At 58.6% G+C, this 14,518-nt stretch overlaps 1 protein-coding gene across 2 annotated transcripts; it reads left to right on the top strand.

The window, feature by feature from the left end:
* The first annotated feature begins 1,274 nt into the window (after positions 1–1,274).
* ETV5 (ETS variant transcription factor 5) lies at positions 1,275–14,257 on the top strand. Of its 2 annotated transcripts, none has more exons than XM_077785586.1 (13): positions 1,275–1,336; positions 1,882–2,018; positions 2,197–2,284; positions 2,407–2,454; positions 2,554–2,604; positions 7,440–7,569; positions 7,658–7,894; positions 9,486–9,745; positions 10,434–10,493; positions 10,898–10,966; positions 11,328–11,497; positions 12,227–12,328; positions 12,473–14,257. In XM_077785586.1, the coding sequence occupies exons 2-13, from the start codon at positions 1,974–1,976 to the stop codon at positions 12,692–12,694; spliced, it is 1,482 nt and encodes a 493-aa protein (XP_077641712.1). In that variant the 5' UTR covers positions 1,275–1,336; positions 1,882–1,973; the 3' UTR covers positions 12,695–14,257. The 2 variants fall into 2 exon arrangements, with proteins under 2 accessions (XP_077641712.1, XP_077641713.1); XM_077785587.1 differs by lacking the exon at positions 1,275–1,336 and adding an exon at positions 1,539–1,581.
* The last annotated feature ends 261 nt before the right edge of the window (positions 14,258–14,518 follow it).

Below are 14,518 nucleotides of genomic sequence, written 5' to 3'. Positions count from 1 at the left end.
TGACCACCGTCATCCCTGGGGGTGGAGGTGGCCCTGGAGGACTCGGGAGCTGTTGGCAGCCCAGCATCACAGAGGAACTCCTACCAGCAGCCCAAAGACACGCTGGGCAGCTTGCCCAGGACACTGAGAAGCCCATGACCTGAGGATTTCAAGCTGGCCAGGACATCTCTGTACTGACAGGCTTCCGAATGCCTGGGCAGCTTCCCAGGATCCAAGCAGAAGGTTTTTCTCCTTCCCAAGCTGAGATGTGCAGCGTGTAACCAAACACCTTGTTTTTGCCTTCTCCAGCAATAACTTCCTAGTCTCCCTCCACACAGCCCATTTATCTTGGGCAAACTGCTGTGCCCTCCCTGAGCAGCCACTGCCAGGTCCCACGGCAGGTATCACCCCCTTGTTACAGGTGGGGAAACTGAGGCACTTAGAAGGGAAATGCTGCATTGGGAGGCCTGGCAGGCAACCAGCAGCACCATTATGACCTAAATTCATTCCCAAACCTCTGGGACGTTTGGTGCCCTTCAAGGGTGTGTGTCCATGAATCTCCTTGGAGGGATCCGTGGCTCCAAAGCCCTTGCAGGTGGGAAATATTTTTCCCATGCCCCTTTTAAAAGGCAACCGTGGCTTCAGGGGGAGGCTGCCAAAATCAGTACTCAGACTTGGGTTACTGGGGCCTGGGCTCGCAGGGACGCTGCCTCGCTTGTGTGAAACCACGTCCCAAAAAGGCAGAGGGGACCCCACGGCCTGTGAGGCCCGAGGTCCGTATGATCTGCGTGGCTTGCTGTGTGGCAGCTTCTTGGGCCCGTTGTGCACGGCCCCGCTCCTTCCTCGCCTTGAAGCCAGACCCGAGGGTTGTCCCCCCCAATTCTCCGACCCCCAAGGCCGCCCGTTAAACCCCCAGTCCCGCTCCCGCAAAGGGCCGCGGCCCCTTTAAATCCTGCGCTGCCCCGGCCCCACCCGTCAGTCTTTTCCCCCTTCTATTTTTTTATGAATGAAAAACGTTCGGGGCGGAGCCAGGCAAATCGCGGCGCGCCCATTGGCCGCCTCCGCCCCCGCCCACTCAGCCGGTCTCAATGGTGCTCGGCGGAGCGGCGCGCGGGCGGGAGCGGAGCGGCCCCGCAGCCAATCAGCTGGCGCGGGCGGCAGAGCGGCGGCACGCCATTGGCCAGCGCGGAGGGTAAACAAGCGGCGCGGGGCGGGGCGCGGCGGAGGCCGCTGGCTCGGGGGCTGCGGGCCGGCGCAGAGCGGCAGCGCGGTGCCCGGGCTCGGAGAGGCGCCGCGCCATCCCCGGCCCCGCTCCCGCCTCGCCCCGCTGCCGCTGAGGCTGCGGCGCCCCGGCCGGGTACGTGGGGGCCTGGCGGCGGGGCGCGGCGCGGCCGGGGCCCGGGCCCGGGGCGGGGGCGGTGTTTATGAATGGCGCGGGCCGCGCGGTGTGAATGGCGGGGGGCGCGCGCCAGCGGGCGCTCGAGCGCGCGCTCGGGGGAGAAGCGCGGGGGGGGTGGGGGGGGGGCGGAGTTTATGAATGGGGCGCGCGGGGTGGCGTGGGAACGAGCCCGGCTGCGGCGCGGCCCCGCAGCGGCGAGAGCGGTGAGGGGAGGGGAGGGGAAGGGAAGGGAAGGGAAGGGAAGGGAAGGGAAGGGAAGGGAAGGGAAGGGAAGGGGGGCGAGGCAAAAAGAACCGCGGCCCGCCCCGCTGCCTCCTCCCGCACCCACGGCGCGTGATGTCACGGCCGTTTCTATAGAAATTAGGTGACATCACGGGCCGGGGGGCTGCGACCCGCCACGGCAGGAGCGGGCCGGCTCCCCGGGGAGGCGTGGCGGCACCGAGCCAGCCCCGGGGGTGGCAGGGGCCAGGGTGTGACCCCTCCCCGTCCCCTCCACCCCCCAGCCGCGCACCTGCCGGAGCCCGGGCGGGACCCCCCTTCCCGGGCCGGTGTCGATGCTGAGCGGGCCGGGGGCACTGCCCGCTTCGCCCGCACCATGGACGGCTTCTACGACCAGCAGGTTCCCTTCATGGGCCCCGGGGTAAGTTTGCCCACCCTGTTTCCCCGTTTACACTTTCCTCCCCGACCTTGGGGTCACCTGCTCCCCATCCTTGGGTCACCAACTCCTCATCCTTGGGAGTGCTCCCCTTGTCCTTGGGGGCACCCCCAGCCTTGGGGGCTGCCACCCTCACGGGCAGCTGTCACCGTGTCCCTTGCAGAAGTCCTGCACAGAGGAGGGCCGAGGCCGGCAGGGGTCCGATAGAAAAAGGAAATTTTTGGAAACTGACCTGGCCCATGACTCGGAAGGTAGGCAGGGCTGGCCCCTGAGACTAAGTGCCTCGCGTTGGTTGTTTTAGAAATAATCCTGCAGATAATGGCAGTTTTATTTATTCTTCTGTGGAGCACATAAGTCTTTCACTCTGTTCCAGAGCTCTTCCAGGATCTCAGCCAGCTCCAAGAGGCCTGGCTAGCTGAAGGCAAGTCTTCACCTCCCCCTTCTGCCATGTAAAATCTCTCTCATCTTTTTGAGAACTGAAAACACCATAAACCCACTTTTTTGTTTGTTTTTTTTTTAGCTCAGGTCCCCGATGACGAACAGTTTGTCCCAGATTTCCAGTCTGACAACTGTAAGTGATTGTTCCGGGTTTTTGTTCTCTGGGGGTAGAGGTTTGGGTGCCTGTGCAAACATTTGCACTGGGCTTGGAGTTGCTTCCTTGGGAAAGCAGTTGTCCCTGGGGCTGGAAGGTGAAATCATGGGCTTTTGGGAGAAAGCACGTGTGGTTTGAGCTCGTAGAGATGCAACGTGCAAGGTCCTGTCTTTTGTTAATGGGGAAAACTGGCCAGATGCATGGAAATAGCTCTAAACTGCTCTCCGGGTTCCTCTGAGGCGTGATGCTTGTTCGTAGTGAGGTGGATTCGCTTCTAAACACTCCTTTTCCTTTTCAAGTGGTAGAGATAACCCGTGCTGGGCTGCTTGGTTAGCCACAATCTCTGCAGTTTCTAGAGCTTTTTAGAGTCCTGGCCCGGCGCTGTTGGCAAGAGCGAGCCTGAGCGGTGAAACTTGAGCCGCTTTAAGCAGCATTAATCACTGGCAAGCCAGCGTCTTTAAAAGGAGGCCAGTGAAAATGCAGTCCCTGGTGAATTGCATAAGAGCCAGAGTTGGTTCTGAGCCCTGTTGTGTTGCCAGAGCGGGTTAGTGGCGAGGGCAGGGGCCAGGGAATGGCGTGTGGGGCTCGCACGGCCCCGGGAGCTGCTCTGGGGTCGGCTGGGGGAGAGCGGGGGCGGAATCGGGATGTTCCGAGTTGTTACCTGGCAAACACAAGCGGTGGCTTGGTGTCGGTGGCTGGGTTTTGCTGCTGAGCCAGACAGCTAGGGAACTCGAAGGAAATCAAATTTAGCCTGCAGTCGAACAGATTTTTTCATTCCAGCTTTGTCACAGCATGCAGCGGGGTATCTCCTCCGACAGCAAATGCGTGTTAATTATTGCTCCTCGGTTACTTCGGAGCGGGAAGCTTGCCATTTAGCCCGTCCAGACAGCCCAAGCTTCTGATGTGTTTTTTTTTTTCCCCTGTCTCCCCTGAGATAAAAGGCGAGCCCGGAGTCAGAAACACAACGGTCTGTTGACATCCCCAGCACAGCCCAGCAGCTCTTGCTCGGAGCAGTAGAAACTGCAGTGTGCGTGGGAGGGTGGCTCTTGAAGCTGAAGCTGTTTCCAGTGCCTTTTGGCAGTCTCTTTTTCCTTGTAACCTGAAGAGCTCAGACGGGAGAGACAAACTTTTCGGGGTGATGCAGGAAAAAGAGGAGAAGAAGAAAAAGGCATTTATTTGGTCAGGACTCTCAAAATGTTCTGATCTGTTCAGCCTGTTGTTGAAACGATTTTATCACTTGAAAGATCTGCCTGTGTGACTCCCTGCAGCAATAACCTTCTTTAACTTGCCTGGGGAGGGAAAGCAAAGGTTTTTCTTGCTGCTGCAGTGCTGGCTGTGCAGGGACTCAGGGGAATGGGAAGCCCAGCTCTTGCATCCCTGCACTAGAGAGAGTTTACAGAGGAGAGAAACTCCAGTTTTGAGCTGTGTGCCGTGTAGAAAGGGAGAGAAAGATGGCTCTGGTGTAGCTGAGGTCTGCTCCCAGCTTTCACTAGCAGGGACATGCTGCCTTCCTGGGCTGGCAGTCACAATGGAGTTCAGCATCCATTGTCTTCTGAGGAAAGATAGATCCCTTTGTCCCTATGGATGTTTGTGGACTCTGTTTTTGGAGTTGTGTGGCTCCACGCCTTTTCCCTGAGGAAACTCCTGCTCTCTTATCTCTTATCCTGAGCAAACCTCGATCTTGTGCCCCATCTTGCATTCCCAGGGCCAAGCTTCCTTGGCACAACAGCAAAAAGGGACAAGCCAGGCTCAGTTTGGACCCTGCTGCAATGGGGAATGTTGCCACATACGCCACATGTAGTCTTGGAGATGCTCAGAATTTTTCTTGCCTGGCTGAAACCCCCTCATAGCTGCCTGCAGCTCTGCTACTGCCCGTTCTCTGTTCCCAATTCTGTAGCCAAGGTCCCTGGCAGACAGGATCTTAAAGTTGGGGCTTGGTAGCCAAGTAATCTGGAGGGCAGGGGGTCGCTGTGCTGGGGAGGAAATCCCACTGAAAGGAAAGCAAGGCTGCTCCAGATGAGGGATGCATTGTTCTTGGTGCCCTGGACCGAGTGGCAAGAGGCCACATTCAGTGCTTGTAAGTTGCCCAGGGCAGTGGTGGATCCTTCATGGGAGCCAGGAGGCTGTGGTGGCTCCACAGAGCTCGCCATGCTGCGACCCTGGCTGGCCATGGGTGTGAGGTCACCTGCAATGTGGTCCTGTGGCCAAGGGTGCACTCACAGTGTTATGTCCCCACTGATTGTTTAAGTACCTGAGAAGTGATGGGATCATGCTGAGGAGATCAAGCACCACAAGAAGTGATTTTTTTTCTCCCAGGGTACCTGTGGCCTCCCTGTGCAGGCAGCACGTGGCAACAGCCATGGGCAGGGCATGGAGTTTCTTACACACCAAAATGAAACAGGGAGGTTTGTTTGTGAGGAAGAGTTGTTTAAACAAAGGAAAGCAGGATCCTGGCTTCTATTTCTGACTCCTCTCCTTGTGTGACCTTGGGTGCGTCCTGTAGTGCCAGGGGATGGAGGGACGGGTGCAGAGCTCAGCTCCCAGGTGACAGCTTGAGTGGGTGCCAGTGTCCCTGGCTGGAAGTGGTGGCTTGGTTGCCTTCCCTTGGCTCATTCAGAGGAAGCCAGTGCTCTCCAAGCTTAGTCTCATGGAGGTCCAGTCGTGCTGATGGGTGGGGATAACCTGCCCTGTCCTCCATTGAGGGATTCACTGGGAACTCAAGGCCTCGAGTGGCTTTGTGGTGTCACCCATTTCCATGGGAGATGTCTGATGGTTGGCGTTAGGGGCATTTCCAGTTTGACTGCTTGTATGGCACCGGGAGGGTTTTCCTGAGCCTCCCCTGCCTCCCCTCCTGGCTGGGCACAGCAGTGGCACATGTGGCTGGTGCCTTGCCCAGCCTCCCCAGGCTCCTTCCATCTCTAGGGGCTAAAGCAGCCCAGAGGGGCTGGCAGGCACCCTCGGGTGTCCTCGCTGCTGCCGTGGCTCAGCCTTGGTGTGGAGCTGCTGACACATCTGCTCCAGCCCTCTCTATAGCTGAGCTGCTCCCTCGCAGTATTTTTATATATTTTTTTTAGCTTTTAATTACAGTGCCCAAGGCAGGACCGGAAAGGGTAAAAGCGCTTGTGCACCCGCTGTTCCTTTGAGGTGTTGGGTGCTGGGGCAGGGCAGCTCCTCCCACCAAACCCAACCAAATCCAAACCCAGCGCCTTCCCCCCAAAAACTGCACCTCGGTGTCCCCCGGGCTCCTGCAGCCTCGCTGGCCATGAGCTTGGCAGAGGAGCACGCCGTGCTGAGCAGCGCCGGCCGGCCCCGCCGTGTTTGTGTAAGGAATCCAAACGTTGCACAGAGTCCCGGCTTGGACAGCTGGTCTCTGTTAGGATCTTAAGGCTCATTTCCCTTTTTTTTTGAATGGCAGTGCTAAGCTCTGGGGAAATTTTTCCTTTCTTTTTTTTTTTTTCCCTCCCTCAGCCACATGAATGGAGCGCTGCGAAGTGTTTGTGAATGGAGGGTGGTGCCTGCTCAGGGACTGGAGGCTTTTTTTTTTTTTTTTTCAATGAATAACCAGACCCCATTGTACGACTGGCGGAAAAACAACCCGCTCCAACAACACGGAGCCTGTTTGGGAGAACCATGCCCGCGATAGGCAGCTGGAGCCCTTCCAAAGCCAGTTCCCCTTTGCTTTCCCATGGCTCACGGGGTGCCTGTGCTCTCTGCCGCCGTGCTGGCCCCCTTTTAAGGCTGGAAGTGCTGAGAGTGGCAAAAGCTCGCTGGGGAGGGGGGAAGGAGGAGTGGGATAAATCCGGCTTGGGTGGAAGGCGTGTGGGGGGCTGTGCTGGCTCAGCGCTGGGCTTTGTGTTTCAAATCCTTCTGGGGAGGGGGGGGTTTATGCCCTTGGTACCAGCTGTATTGAGGCCTTTCGAGGGGGGGATGGGGAGATAGGGGAGTCAGCAGCTCTTTAAAGGTTTTGACAAATTAGGGGAGCAGCTAATTACCTGGCAAGCTGTGAACAGTTGTCCTGGAGCTATTTGCTCCTCTCCAATGTAGCTGGGCTGTGTTTAGGCTTCACATGAAGCTAATACTCCACTTCCGATTAGTCTTGGCTCTCCTCTGAGGCACTATTTAGGTACAGATCTCTGAGGCGCTTTCCCTTTCCTAGGGCGCCTGCTTTTAGAAATTAATTAGCTTAAGCGTATATTACTCAGTTTATAATTATATATATAGCAAGCGAGCTTGGGAGTGGGTGGAGAGGATTTGGGTTTAATGGGATGTTTGTCACTTGAGCTCATACAATTGAGGGACCCTAGGCCTAGATCCCATTGGACCACCCTGGCTATGGGAAGGTGGATCCTGCTTGAAAACTCTGGAAGTGGGTATGCCCCTGCGAGGGCGAGTGGGTTGCTGTTTATGGGGCCTTGGAGCTCCATTTTGTCAAGCCCCCTCACCCCTTGATCCGTGTCCCGGGGAGGCAGCCACTGCCTGTGCCACCTGGGCTCTGCTCCACTCGCTGAGGGGCTGGTGGACAGCACACGTCCCATCTAAGGCTGCTGCCAAGCTGCCTCACAGCCCCTGTAGCAATTCCCCTTCTGAGAACATGGGCTGCTGTGACTGTTCTGCTCTCCCCTGCCACCCTGGCTCACTTCTCCACCAGTGCTGGGGTCTGGCAGGTCACCGTGTCACCCCGGTTTAGCTGCTGAGTTGCCCCCAGGGCGTAAATCAGCGCCTTATTCCCAAGCAGAGGCGATGCTTGCAGGGCTGCTGCTCCCATCGCCCTCTCCCCCGTGGGTGAGCCTGTGTCCTCCCCGGTGTCCTTGCAGTGGTCCTGCACGCCCCACCTCCGGCCAAGATCAAGCGGGAGCTGCCCAGCCCGTCCTCGGAGCTGTCGTCCTGCAGCCACGAGCAGGCTCTGTGTGCCGGCTATGGGGACAAGTGCCTCTACAACTGCTGGTAGGTAGCACGGGCACGCCGCTGCCCGCAGAGCCCCCGGCGGCTCCGTGCCACTCGAGATGTCACCGTGGCCCCTCTCCCCCGGCAGTGCCTACGACAGGAAGCCCCCCGCCGGGTTCAAGCCATTAACGCCGCCCGCCACGCCGGTGTCCCCCGCGCTGCCCGGGCCGGCCCTGGCGCCGCCGGGCCCCGCCGTGCCAGCGGCCGCCCACGGCGCTGCCCCGGCGCTGCAGGAGCAGCGGCAGCAGCCGCCCTTCGCCGTGCCGCGGCCGCCCGTGCACATGCCAAAGATGATGTCTGAGAACCAATTCCCCGCGGAGCACAGGTGAGGCAGCCCCCGCCCCAGTGGCCGCGGGAGTCCCCCAGGGCTTTGTGGGGACTCCTGGGGTGGGTCGGTGGTCCCAAAGCGTGGGGGAGAAAGGGAAGGGCTCGGGCTTTTGTCCCTGAGCTGCGGTTGCAGTTGGTGGGCCAAATGTTGTCACCTGTGGTCCCCTGTGGCAAAACTTGCCACTTTCTACTGGGATCATCTGGTTCTTTCTCCTGCTAACAGGGAGCTGCTCCTTCCAGTCTCTGAGCATCGGGCAGAGCCTTTGCCTCCCCCTTGGGAAAGGCAAAGGAGGCAGAGGCTGACTCCTGTGTCCACCCCAGTTCTTACAGGTGCTGGTCCTGAGTCAGGGCTCTGCTCTCCTCATTCCCACCCAATGCAGCTCTGCCTCCCAAGCCAAGCCCCGTTGGGCTGTGGAGCTGTGACCATCTCTGTCCTGCCATGCACCCCGGGCTGGGGGTGGTCCAGAGCTCCCCATGCACCGCATGGCATCACCATGACTCTGTGGGCTGTGGTGTCAGACCACTGTTCCCTCCTTCCTCTCCAGGTGGTGGCTTCACTCCCCATCACTCCCACGTCCCTGAAGGCTCTGCCAGTCCCTTCCCTCACCTTGGGTTGCTCCTATGGGTACTCTCAGTAGGTGCTCTGCTTTTGGCCTCTGGATGTCCTTTGCTGTGACAGCCACCGTGTCACCCCTGTGGGCATGGGACAAGATGTGGCAGCCTGGCAAAGGCCGTGCAGTGGGGCCAAGGGAAGCCCTTGGAATGTGCCCACAGCAGGCAAGCATCCCTCCCTGGCAAAGCTGGGCTCCGTGTGACCTTCAGGCTGCGCAGGGGGCTGGCTGCGACCCCTTGGGAAGCCCTGTGCCAGCACGGGGCTTGGGTTTCATTCAGGAAGGGCAGAGGGACATGGCTCGGAAATGGAGTAATCCCAGCCCGGCAGCTGGGAGAGCTCGGGTTACAAAGCCAAATGGTGCAAGGCCGGCTGAGAGGAGCCGCACGGAGATCCAAGATCACCTTTCAAGGTGCCGGAGGACGAGGGGATGTGGCGGCACCCCCTCGAGATGGTCCCTCATCCATCGCCACCGGCAGAAGCCATGCTCTCAGAGCACTGGTGGCAGCACCACAGAGCCCAAAATAGTGCTCCCTGCTGTCGAGTTCAAGGCTTAATCCCGGCTGCGCGGGCGGATTAGCAGCCGGCTGGAGCTGCGGAGTGGATTTGGCTTTGCGTAAGCGCCCACCCATGCACAGCAACCCCGGCCCCTGCCCCCCACGCTGGGGACAGATTTTACTGGTTTACTGAGATATCAGTGTTGGGGGGTGGGTTTTTGTTCCTTTTCTCATTCCTTTCCAGATACCTGAAGGCCAGAGTGCTTTACTGTGGTGGCCCATGTGTTACCCTGCTGTTCCATCCTGGGGTTCTCAGCACCCCGCTGGGTCCCCGTGGGGTGAGCCCGGTGGTGGCTGTGCTTCTGAGGAACCATCCCAGCCTGCTGTGGGAGCTGGCTGAGGGCCTCCAGCTGTCAGGCAGTTCTGTTTTGGGGTGGGAGCTGGCCCCCACTGCTCAGTAATGCCACGTCCTTGTCCCCCAGGTTTCAGAGGCAGCTGTCGGAGCCCTGCCACCCCTTCCCGCCGCAGGCCGGGGTCCCGGGGGACGGCCGCCCCATCTACCACCGGCAGCTGTCGGAGCCCCTGGGCCCTGCTGCCCCCCGCCCCCCTCAGGGATTCAAGCAGGAGTACCATGACCCTCTCTACGAGCACGGCGGCCCTGGCCTGCCCGGTCCCCCCGGCCACAGCTTCCAGCCCCCCATGGGCATCAAGCAGGAGCCCCGGGACTACTGCATTGACTCAGGTGGGTGTGAGCCAAGGGACAGCCAGGGTGGGGTTACACCAGTGACACTCCAGAGCAGAGCATCTCTGCCTTCAGCATGGCAGGGGCAGGGTTGAGCCTCAGGCAGTGGATGCTGTGTCACCCTGGAGCTGCTGTGGTGCTGGGATGCTGCTTTGCCTTTTTCTTTGCTCTCTGTCCTCCTTTTCCAAAGGCAGGGGATACAGCAGGAGTTCACCGGGTGCCAGTGGTGTGGTCAGGGCTGTGGCCACAGGCTGGGGTGCCCCACAGCGCCTGGTGGGTCCCCCCTTGGCTTTGGCCTGGGGCCAGCTGTGATTGCTGGCTGCTGGACCCTACCAGCATCACGGAAAAAATCCTCTAATCGCCTTAGGACCTAAAAATACCCCAACCTCGGGATGGAGGGTGGCACAGCCAAGCAGATGGTAGGGGAGGTGCAGCAGTGCCTCCCTTCATGTAGGGTTTGTGAAAACTCGAGCTGCTCCTGTCTAAATTCCAGTGCCACCCAAAATCATACTGGGTTTCTTTTCCCCGATGTTGAGGGTGGATGTAGTGGACATGGAAGCGTGGGGAGGGGGGGAAGGTTCCCAGACTTCACTGCAGGCCATGCTGGGGGTAAAGAATATGCTGCCAAATCCATGGTGGTACCCACAGGGTTTACAAAAGCCTTAATGTCATTTCATTTCCCCCTCAGAAGTGCCTAACTGCCAGTCCTCGTACCTACGGGGGAATGTCTTCCCCAACAGCCATGACGGTGAGTGACTCCCCCACTCTCCCCATGTCGTGACCCCATCCCACCCCTCCCTTGCGGCAGGCAGCACTCCTGGGCACCCAGAAAACACCCAGGAGAGCATCATGGGGCCCATGAGAGCTGCATGTGCTGCCACCAGCCCCAAAAGCAGCCAGCAGCCCCTGTGAGCGTGCCGTGAGGGCACAGCAGTGCCGTGGGCTCCGGGATAATGCAGAGCTGCTAATAAGGTTTGGGAGATGTGAGGAGGGGAGAGCTGCACAGCACTCGGCCACTGAAGTAGCTGGGAATAGGTCTGCTCCCAGAGCTGTGGATGGGGTCCTGTGCTGGATTCAGCCAAGCCAGGGTTTTTTGGGGTCCAGCCAGGGTAGTGGAGGGGCCCTATGCTCACAAAGGTCTTTTCCCCGCAGGATTTTCATATGAAAAGGACACACGATTGTATTTTGATGACACGTGCGTGGTACCTGAGAGGCTGGAGGGTAAGAATCTGGCCCCAGAGGAGGCCTGCAGGGGGACCAGGGCTCATGGAGGAAGATGTGGGCGTGGTGGGATCTGCAGTGCCTGGCTTATAAAGCCAAGCAGTGTTGGCACGGTGCTCTTGAGAGCTGCTGAGCATCATCCCACGTGGCAGCTTGGCATCACTGCCATGCTCCATCTCTGTCACAGACACCTACCTGCCTGCAGCACCATCCCCAGCACCTCTCCCACCCGGTTGCCTGATCCTGCTCAGGTGTCTCAGCACGGGGATGCTCCATGTTCTTGTACATATCTCCTGCTGGGTGACACAGCCTGGGAGAGGGGCAGAGCCAGGCTGTTTAACCAGGTGTGTTTGTTGAGCAGGTAAAGTGAAGCAGGAGCCCACCCTGTACCGTGAGGGCCCTCCCTACCAGCGGCGTGGCTCCCTGCAGCTCTGGCAGTTCCTGGTCACCCTCCTGGACGACCCTGCCAACGCCCACTTCATCGCCTGGACCGGCCGGGGCATGGAGTTCAAGCTGATAGAGCCTGAGGAGGTATGAGAGGTCCTGCCCTGGAGCTGGGCAGTGCCTGTGGGGATGCAGGAGTGCATCCTTCCCACACAGCAGAGCCTTCCCACTCGCACTTGAGGCGAGACACGTACCTCTGCTCTCCAGTCAGCTGTTGAAGTTTGCCTTTAGTATCTTCCACTGCCTCTTGGTGCAGCGTGTGCTGGCTCCCAAAGCTGGCAGTGGTCACCAGCTGTGGTGGTGTTGCCTCTGTGCCGTGCCTTGCTGAGTTCTGCTGCTCTGCCACGGCTCCCTCCTTCCCAAGCTGCTCCCATCCTTTGCCCTGGGTTTCCAGCAGCAGCTCCGTGCTGGAACCACACAGCACCACGGGAGGGTGACACACAGGAAGGAGCTGCTTGGGGAGTAATTGAGAGCAGCTGTAGCCAGCACCGAGCTGCGCATTGTGGGTAATTACCCATAATATCTCTTGCGCCATGCATGGAAATTGTGGTATTTTGAAGCAGCCTTTTTGGCAGGCTCTGCCTAATGAAATGACTTTTGATTTGGCCCCTGATCTGGCGGTGGCTGTGTGGTCACAGCCGGAGCATTTATCGTGGCCGGCGGGGAACCACTCCCAGACCACAGTGATACCTTCTCTCCAGCTGCCCCAGCCCCCTCAGACAAACCTCTGGCCTGCATTTCAGTTGTGATTTCCTCCCAGGATCCCTGTTGCAGCCCTGGCTGGAGCCCTGATGGCTGCCCCCTCTCTCCCCGTAGGTAGCACGGCGCTGGGGCATCCAGAAGAACCGACCAGCCATGAACTACGACAAGCTCAGCCGCTCCCTGCGCTACTACTATGAGAAGGGCATCATGCAGAAGGTGAGGTCACAGCAGGGTGTGACCGTCCCCCGCTGTCCCAGGGTGCGGCAGGAGAGGGGTTAGGTCCCACGTGAGGTGTGTGGTGCTCCCCCAGGGCAGGGGTAATGCTCAGGGCCCCTCTCACCTCCTTGCTCCTCCCTGCAGGTTGCCGGCGAGCGGTACGTCTATAAATTCGTCTGTGACCCCGATGCCCTCTTTTCCATGGCCTATCCCGACAACCAGCGCCCTTTCCTGAAGACAGAGCCAGACTGCCCGGTGCCAGAGGAGGAGACGGTGCCCCTGACACACTTTGAGGACAGCCCGGCGTTCCTCCTGGAGATGGATCCCTGCGGCAGCCTTCCCTACGCGGAGGGCTTCGCCTACTGACTCGGCCGGCTGGCAGAGCCATTGGCACTAGCGCAGCCACCTGGGGCAAACACGGTGTTCTAAAGAATATTTTTGGCTGTCCGTACGAGGAAAAAAAAAAAAAAAAACAAACCCCAACGACAAACAGCATGGGTGCACACACAAATTTGAGGAATTTAAAACGCCCCACGTGTGTTGCCGCCGAATTCCCACCCTTCCTTTCCAAGGGCTAGTGCACAGGACTGCCCGTGGCTGGCACCTCCTGCCGTGCATCAGTGTGATGTCTTGGGGCGCCGGGAGCCTAAAGTTGCAGTCTCCTCCCCAGGCCCTGGCTCCGGCAGTGCCCCGGGGCTGGGCTGCGTGGCTACCCAGCCAATTGTCACGACAATCTGCTTTGCATCGAGCACAATCCGCGTCGCTGCCTTGTGTGGTGGAAAGGGCTTTGATTTGCACAGACAGGAGGGATGCGGGGGGGCCGCCCGGGCCAGCACCCCGGGGCTGATGTGCGCAGCATCCTACCCCAACCCCGAGGAGCCTTCTGCCTTCTTCCTGAGCCCCCTCCCCATGTAACCTCTTGTTCCCATAGAACCTCCTGCATCCTCTCCGTGCCCTCCGTCCTCCCCAGCTCTTGGCTATGGGCCATGGGTTGCATTTTGGGGGAGGAGACCCTGACACTAACTTCCTCTTCGTTTCGGTTTTGGTTTTTTTTTTTTTTTTTTTTTGGGATGTTTTAGGAAAATACTAAAGGTTTCTAAACTGATTTTTGTAGATTTTTTGTATTTTAAGGCAAAGCTATTTTTTGCAGCTCGGCTGCTGTCCCTGGAGCCCCTGGGGACACCCCTGTGGCTTTCCTGGTGGCAGGGGGAGCCCTCGATGCCCGTGGCTTCTTGGGATGGCTGCCGAAGGATCTGGTCCGCTCCATTTCACTGCTCCAGTCCTCTTTCCCAGGGGAGCCAGGGCTGAATCCCAATACTGGCTCAGCTACACTCCCCCTGCTCGGCATGGCCTTGGAGCTGGGCTGTAAGGCTGAGGTGGGCAGGGATGGGGGGTCCCCCACCCCCCTTCCTCAATACCCCACTTCCCTCCAGCTCCCCCCACCCCTTGCTGCACCTCTTAACACTCCTCCACCACTCATATATCCTTACCTGCCTCCCCTGCACCAGGCTACATGTTTTGTTGTAAATGCTGTATAGGAATTTTTTCTCTTCTTTAGTTAGCTTTGGTTGGATTTTTTGTTTGGTTTTTTGGGTTTTTTTTTTGGTTGGGTTTTTTTTTTTGGTCTGATTCTTTTTTTTTTTTTTTTTTGGGAAGTATGAAGATTAACTCTACAATGAACTTGGTTGCTCTCCCCATGGTGGCTGCAGTGGCCTGTACCCATGGGGAGCATTTGGTTTTGGGAACCCCAACCCTGGGGACAGGTTTTTAACCATTTGCTCGGTGTGGCAGGTCTGCAGTGCAGAAGGAGTTAATCTGAGGACTGATTTGAAATATCTTTATTCAAGCAGGGCTATGTATCTCCTGCAAAAGCTGCATTACATTCTGTACTGTGTACAATAAAGGATCTTGCTTCCTGTTCCTCCCTGACTGCCTGGGCTCCTGCTTTGCCTGCGCTGTGGGATGCTGCCTGGGCTGCCAGGAGCCCCTGGATGTGCTTGTGGGGTCAGTAGTGGTCCAAGCTACAGCCCATCATTTGGGGCCTGCAGCATGGTGTAGCTGGAGCCGAGACCGAATCCCCAGGGCTGCCTTTTCCTCAGGTCTGGATTTGTTGCTCCTGGGTGTGGATAGTGCCATGGCTTTCACAAAGCCACATCCCATGAGAGGATTCATTTGGAATGGGGGTGGCTT

This window comes from Lonchura striata, chromosome 10 (genome assembly GCF_046129695.1).
Source record: "Lonchura striata isolate bLonStr1 chromosome 10, bLonStr1.mat, whole genome shotgun sequence".
In the NCBI taxonomy this organism is placed as follows: domain Eukaryota; kingdom Metazoa; phylum Chordata; class Aves; order Passeriformes; family Estrildidae; genus Lonchura; species Lonchura striata.
Note: the sequence above shows the minus strand (reverse complement) of the source record. Positions and strands in the feature narration are given on the sequence as shown.

What these genes read in the sequence shown, in the direction of transcription:
- ETV5 (XM_077785586.1), top strand. Translation starts at nt 1,974, where the DNA reads ATGGACGGCTTCTACGACCAGCAGGTTCCCTTCATGGGCCCCGGG. An exon ending in GGTACCTGAGAGGCTGGAGG is followed by an intron (nt 10,967 to 11,327) that starts GTAAGAATCTGG and finishes TTTGTTGAGCAG; the next exon opens with GTAAAGTGAAGCAGGAGCCC. An exon ending in AGAAGGGCATCATGCAGAAG is followed by an intron (nt 12,329 to 12,472) that starts GTGAGGTCACAG and finishes TCCTCCCTGCAG; the next exon opens with GTTGCCGGCGAGCGGTACGT.